The following is a 7,642-nucleotide window of genomic DNA, read 5'->3' on the forward strand; positions in this document are numbered from 1 at the left end:
GTGTTGAATAAAGTGTATATATATATATATATATATTAAACTCTAGTTTACTGTAACTCTAAAGCTAAAAATTTTACCTTCACCTCTACCATTGCAACATGATTTTTAGTATTGGTGGTGTTAAAAATAGCAATATGGCTTTTTAGCACCACCAATACTAATGCTCTAAAAAGCTTGAAATGGACTCGACAAATAAACACATATTTTACTCAACCTTTAATTAATTCAAAGTTGAGACCATTCGTCCAAAACAAATAGGCTCGATAATAAGCTCGATATGGACTTGATAATATACTTATATTGGATCTTTAGTGCAAGAGCTTGATATTAACTTTAGGTTTGAGCTCAAGTTCAAGCTTTTGGACTTTTTGACAAGCTCAAAACATTCTTTGTAGGGTTGGTTCGATCTTAAACTGAGCTTAAATATTTTACTTTTGTTGTTGAGCTAAACTCAAACATTCACTACTTGACAAAACTCGGCTCATTCACAACCCTAATTTATTCTTGGCAAAGTTAAAAGGTCCTAAGAATTGGACATTTGAGACAGTAAAATACATATCCTCATTAACCAAAAATTGAATGTGCACAAGGGAATTTGATGAACTCTCAATCTCTAACAAAAAATGGACATCATTTACATTTGGTCGTATTCTTAGAACTATACAGCCAACATCTCTACCGTATTCTGTTCAATTAACCAAAAGTAAAAAAGGCAAAGGCAATTGAAGTACTCCTATCATGCGGACTGTTTACAAATGGTCCTTCCACAAGGCCTCCCTGCTCCCTTCACACTCTCTAGCTTGTGCTGCTGCCCTTCACCCTGCAGAAGAACATCATATCTAATCATTGTAATGCCTCAGCCTGCAGCTTCTCTGGTCACTTTTCTTCCCTGTTGTTTCCAAGAGATTGAAATGCGATAGGTCTGATTACATTACAATGTCACCCTCCAGCATGCGAAGCACCTATATGGGAACAGTACAAACAGAAAATAAGGGAACCATGAATGAATAAGTGCCAGTTCTGATAGGCTCTATATACGACACCTACAACTATCAAAAGTTGACACAGTTCAGATGATATTTTCATAAAATGATAAATGGCCATTACATTATTCTAAGTATTAAAAATTGCAAGAATTTTCCAAAGAAAAATCCATGGAGGATGTTCTCTCAAGCAATTAGTCATGGGCTACAGTAATTGGCACATATTTCTATAAAAGCATACTTGCAACTATTACCTTGTCCAAGAAATCACAGAAATTTTAATGCCAAGGCAGATTGCCTAGCAAATAATTATCAGTTCCACTGGCTCTCAGAAGTTTTCTTCTATCTAAGTAATCCTTTTTGTCAATTATTGAATTGGTACTACTTAGAAGGCAAATACATGTAATCCTTTTTGTCAATTATTGAATTGGTACTACTTAGAAGGCAAATAAAATGTATCTTCTCTCTCTCTCTCTCTCTCTCTCTCTCTCTATTGAATTGGTACTACTTAGGAGTACCAGGCTCATTTAATGCTTCCCATTGATTCTAATATGACGGGCACAAGTAACTCTTGTCCGTATATTTATAAAATACAAAATATGAATTCCGAGTCTCCAACCTGAGACATGCGAGGTCTTGAATGAGGGTCGCGCCGGATGCACAATGAGGCACACTGCAGCATGCGACAAACCTCTTGCTCTGAGTAGCAGCTCCTTAAGCATGGGTCAATCAGTTCTTGAAAAACTTGTTTTTCTAACAAAGGCCGTGCCTGCTCCAAATTTGAAACATAAGCAATGACCAAGGAAAAAACTTGAAAGTAAATTGATTCTTGTTTGGTAAAACACGTACAATTACCCAGAAGGAACAAGATAAACAGGAAGATAAATACTTTGCATCATAACTGCAAGATACTAAGTATCTTTATCAATATTTAAATTAATGATGCATTTAACAACCATATAGAAGGTAAATTAACTCATACCCATTCAGTGAGACACTGCTGGCCTTTGGGCCGGTTTATGTCCATAGCTTTCCTCCCTGTAACGAGCTCCACCAGTACTACCCCAAAGGAATACACATCAGCTTTTTCCGTGATTAGGCCACTTTGAGCATATTCTGGGGCCAAGTACCTACAGAAAGCCATAATTTCTTTCGTCATTGTTTGCAAACAGTTTATAACCAAGAAGAAAATAAATGTTGTCTGGTTTTACCCAAATGTTCCGATTACTCTTGTGTCCACCCCCGTGTCTCCATCTGGCTGCCACCTTGCCAGTCCAAAATCTCCCACCTACAGTCCAGATGTAGCAGTCAGTTTTCACATGTCCTATTTATAAACAAGCAATTAAAAGCATTTGATGATGCAGCCTATAATTTGACACAAGAAACAGCATTAACACCCAGAAGCCCATCATGAACAGTGTATGGCTGGCTGGTACGAGTATTTTCAGGCCTTCTGTGTAATAAAAAGATTTTAAGAGCATGACGTACTAATGGTTCAAAATCATGCGTGAGAAGGATGTTGTTAGGCCGCATATCTCGGTGGACAATACAACCAACTCTACATTCTTCATGAAGGTATCTCAACCCACGAGCTGCTCCAATGGCAATTTTTTGCCGTGCAGACCATTCTAGCGGATCTTGATTTCGTCCTGCAAAATCAGATTTGTTAGTCGGTGAAAGTGATGACATTAATAGTTAGTTAAAGAAAAAATCAAGTTTCAAATCCAAGTGTTTTCAGGATATCATACACACTTCTAACAAAAGGGTACCCATTTACAAAAGATAGTTATTTGATAGGCAAAGCAATTTGATCTTCTCAGCTCATCTGGTTAAAGTTAAAGTGTTAAACTAAAAGCATGATATAAACTTTGTAACATAAAACCTTTAAGTAAACAGGAAATTCTCCCACACAAGAGAGATTATGGCTGTTCACATCCACAATACCATTACCATCATTGAATATTGGTAAGTTAAAAACAAATAAGGATAGGGAAATTTTACCATAAAGATGAGAATCCAAAGACCCGTTGCAAATGTATTCATAAACCAGCAATCTTCTTCCGTCCTCCACACAGAACCCAATTAGCATCACAACATTACGATGCTGTGCACAACTTAAGACCTCAACTTCAGAGCAAAATTCAAGATCACCTTGAGAACTAGCCAATTTGTGTTGCTTGACAGCAATAACCTGGCCATCTGGTAAGACACCTCGATGTACAGAACCAAATCCACCTTCAGCCAAGAAATTAGCCTGTGAAAATCCACCTGTAGCAAAATCCAGTTCAGCAAAAGTGAACCACCGGGGAGGATTCCCAAATGTAGGTCCCTTGTGCTGACATATGGAACACAATGGAGGAGGGCCAAGAGGTAAATTTCTCGATAATGAAATTGCTTCTCTTACACTTTTGCTTAAGTCCAGATCAAGTCTATAATTTAACAATCCAATATGAGGATCGTGATCTAATTTAGACAATTTCTCCAGCAAGACTTCATATGCGGAAGTTAGAGCCTTCCCATCATGTCTTTGTGAACCTTCCAGCATAGGTTTTGAATATTCACTACTAGAACTGAGAATGTTTGACATCCATGGCTGGAAATATGAACTTGTGGAACAAGAACTCAGCCTTTCACTGTCTGTGTCAGAATCACATTCGTCCAGATTTTCATGTTCCTTTGTGATAAATTGAAGGTCTTTCTTTAGAATCCCAGAAATTCCAGACAGTAAAAACGGCGAAGTTCCTGGATCTGAGCTAGATATAGATGAGGTTCCAACATCAGTTATAGTCAATGGTGACTCATGGTCTGGACTACTTACAGGAGTCACAGCTGGCCCTCTAATCATATTCCATTTTTCAAACTTGCTTTTATGTTGTCCTGGAGATGTTTCTATTTCAAATGTTGCACAACCCACTTCAGATTCTGTATTTGGTGAATTTACCAAATTTAAACGAAGAACCTTTGGTTGAGATTTCTTCATAACAACAAGATTGCATTGCAGCTCTTCCATGCAGAATTTCTCTTCAGTTTTCAATTGTCTGTACAAAATTGGGGGGGAAAATGAACAAACAGATGAAGGAAACCATATAATGTGAAATAATTTTAAAAAGACATAAGATGTGGATTCAACATCTTTGAATTGAATAAACATCTTTTGTGAGATCAACAGCCTACGTCCATATGCAATGCCCCAAGTTTTAAATGGATTTCTCAAGATGAGAAACAGTACAATATGTAATGTGAGAAAACAAGGTGTGCATTATTTTTATTACTTATCCAATATAACCCAGTTTGATCCAGCTTTCTTGGCTTCAGCAGCTACCACTCCACAACGAGAGCCACAGACAATCTTTATCCTGACCTTTATCTATGAAGAAAAATCAGGTGTCAAACTCTTTAAATTAGACATGAAGTACATCAGAATTAATTGTTGACAAGAACAATGATCTGGACCACCAACTTTTTCTGGGTCGTAAACATCATGGAGTTGAAGCACCATTTGAGAGCATGAATCTGCAATATCATCCCTCTTGTCAGAACTCGTTCCTGAGAGAGACCACCAGTGACCAGTGGTGCAATCACTGGTGAATCTTGAAAAGCCCCATATCCTTTTACCTAAAATATACAGCTTTCTCATCAATCATCAAATTTACTTCCCAAAGTCAATATAACCAGGAAGAAGAAACACAATCCAGACTAGAATTAAATATTGCAGTATATATAGACGATATGCACAACTGATCTTAATTATGGATCGTTTGATTTTGCTGATGCTGTGTTGTTGGCCTAAACTCAACAACACTTCAAATATGTGCTGTATCAAAGATGATGTGGCATGGTAATAACCATGAGATACACAATTTGCGAGTTTAAGGAAGAGAGGATCATATATTCATTGCAAGTTAAGTGGAAGTTTTCCATTCTGCTTATGAGTTTCATACACTCAAGGGCATCTCAAGAGGAAACAAAGATATCATCAAACATGCCGTGCTACTCAGAAGCTCATTTTACTCTTATTAGCATAGATCGAGAGGAATGACATGCCTCAACAATTCAATCACTCCCTATTGTCTGTGAGGTTAAATTGCTATCATTGTCTTTCTTAAATTTTCCAACAGACTATCACAAATCAATACTGCTTACCCTTGATATTTAATGCCAAAGAAGTGAACAAGAAAAATGTATTACTGTCACTTTCTGATGTCTGAGAACAGAAAAATTACCCAATACTCACAGTTTTATAACTAAAGAGTTTATAATTACACAAAATGCAATGGCATGTTACAAGTATTTATGCTAAGAAGGAATATTCAATTCTTCAACATGTAATTTTGAATATAAGAAGAGTTTCCAACAAATATAGTCATGAGCTGCATATTACAGGCAGAGCAACAAGACAGAATAATAGGCATATCCAACTACCAACAACAAAACATAAATCAAATGGAAAGAACATAATTAAGCTAAAAAAAAAACCAAACAAAAAGGAGATTTAACATCATTTCATTAATACCTTTGAGATAACTTTTAAAATGTTAATCATTGAACAAAACAATAGGTTCAAGACAAAGACAATTACTTGAGGAGTGAGCGGGAATGACCACCAACAGCCTTATGCAATCACCAGGTTGAACAACATGTGTCAAAGCCCACACCAAAGCTGTCTTTGGAATTTCCTTTGATGCTTTAACAGCAACTACCACCACTTTCCCACTCACATCTGAGGAACCCTTTTCCTTGACACCCTTCTGTTTCATATTTCAATCCACAACCCACCAACAAAAAAATCCTAACTTTCACCAACCTTCACCACCACACCCCTGTGGATCAAACCCACAAGATGTTTCTTTTTCTTTTTTTTTTCTTTTTAAATCCACATGAAAAATTTTCTCAATCAGATGCCACAAAGTTCAGATAAAAAAACAAACTTTAAACAGAAAAAGTTGCATTATCACTGTATAATGACTAGTAAATCAGAGACAACTGTCACGGAAACCAATAAGCTTTTTGGGATACCCACATGAAAGTCTAAAGTAAACAAACCAAAACAAATAAAAAGAAGAATAAGAAGACACACACTCCAAGGTACTTCAACAACTATCTAGCTCTAGAAGGAAATGTGAAACTCTAAAAACTCTTTGTCACACCCCAAAAAAAAAAAAAATTATCTTTTTTTCTCTGGGGTTGTGCAAGATTTTCAAGTACAAAGCTTTACTACAAGTGAAACTGAAACCTACCCATCTCACAAGGAATGCATGAGATATAGAAAAAATAAATAAAAATGAATGAAGCTTTGGCTTAGCTGAGCAAAGTGGGGTGGCATAAAAGATTAGATTCTCATCCAGGTTGTGCAAAATAGCAAGAGAGAAGCGCCAATGAAGAAAGCCAAAACTCAAAAGTAAACAAAACGATAAATAACTAGTAACGGACGGTTTTGGTGGGTACACAGAAATGACTAAACTGTTTTAATGAGAAAATCAGATCAATGATTGGAGCTTTCTCTCTCTCTCTCTCTCTCATTAAGTCATTATTATTAACACATTAATTAACTGCTTTATATAGAGTTCTATTTGTATTTGGTAACCTTTAGCGTGTGTTTTAGAATAACTTTTATTTTTATTTTTATGAGTATAAATTACATTTTATTTTATTTTTTGATATCCTAAACTAGAACTTCAATTACACTTAACCCTTTCTCAAAAATAAAATTACACTTAACCCTCTGAATCCTTGAATCTCACAATTTTTTTTTTTTTTTTTTAAGAATCCTTGAATCTCACAATTGATTCATAAGTTTCAATACAGTCTATTTCAGTGTTAAATTTGACTAACCATAGCATTGAAAGACCAATTTACCCCCTCTCTGATCCATATGGTTGAGAGATAAATTGGTTTTTTAATACCAAATTTTGTTAGAGTTAAGAGCAAAATAAATGGTAAGGGGTTAAGTGTAACGTATTTTTAAAATCGAGAGGTCAACCATGTGTTTTGATAGTTCAACTGGTTTGATAGTTTAGGATGAAAAAGTACAATTTGACTTATTTTTATTAGTTTATTTTGCTTATAAGGCTAAAAGTAATGTAAAGTTTAGGTGCAATTTTTTATGCCTTGTAATTTGTAAATTCAACTATGTGATTATATTGGTCTACTATATAAGATCAAATGCGTTATCTACAACAAGTAAATTCAAGTGAATGATTTTTCTATTAAAAAAATTCAACTATATGACTTATTGTTCATTTGATAATCTCATTGAATTTAATGAGGAATCTAAATTACAACACTCAAGGAATTGCAATTAAGTTTTGTCAAAATGTAATTGTATCTAAATAAAAGAGATTCTAAAATATTATACATAAACTGACTTAAAAAATAAGTTAAACAATAGTTACCATACTTAGCTTTGTGATTCTTAGTCCATTTTTTTTGGAGAATCCTTAATCCAAAAAATTTCGGTTGCATTATAGATGCTCAATTAATCAGTGTTTATCAAATATATCACAAGACACCTAATGTGTATCTATAGTGAATTCATTCATAATAAAATGATGACTAAACTTTTATGTTAATAGTCAAACTATTGCAACCTTCCACATTTTTCATACTTGAAATAAGTTGTGAACAATATATGAAATTAATTACAAACATAAATGGAGTTA

General features: G+C 34.9%; 1 protein-coding gene across 1 annotated transcript; it reads right to left on the reverse strand.

The window, feature by feature from the left end:
* Positions 1-537: 537 nt before the first annotated feature.
* LOC112018308 (inactive protein kinase SELMODRAFT_444075) lies at positions 538-6,493 on the reverse strand. Its single transcript, XM_024050821.2, has 9 exons — positions 5,563-6,493; positions 4,444-4,598; positions 4,256-4,350; positions 2,985-4,021; positions 2,472-2,632; positions 2,195-2,271; positions 1,966-2,113; positions 1,603-1,752; positions 538-962 (listed from the first exon to the last, which is right to left on the reverse strand). Exons 1-9 carry the CDS (start codon positions 5,738-5,740, stop codon positions 927-929), a joined length of 2,037 nt encoding a protein of 678 aa, XP_023906589.2. The 5' UTR covers positions 5,741-6,493; the 3' UTR covers positions 538-926.
* Between the last annotated feature and the right edge of the window lie 1,149 nt (positions 6,494-7,642).

This window comes from Quercus suber, unplaced genomic scaffold (genome assembly GCF_002906115.3).
Source record: "Quercus suber isolate HL8 unplaced genomic scaffold, Cork oak 2.0 scaffold_187, whole genome shotgun sequence".
Classification (NCBI taxonomy): domain Eukaryota; kingdom Viridiplantae; phylum Streptophyta; class Magnoliopsida; order Fagales; family Fagaceae; genus Quercus; species Quercus suber.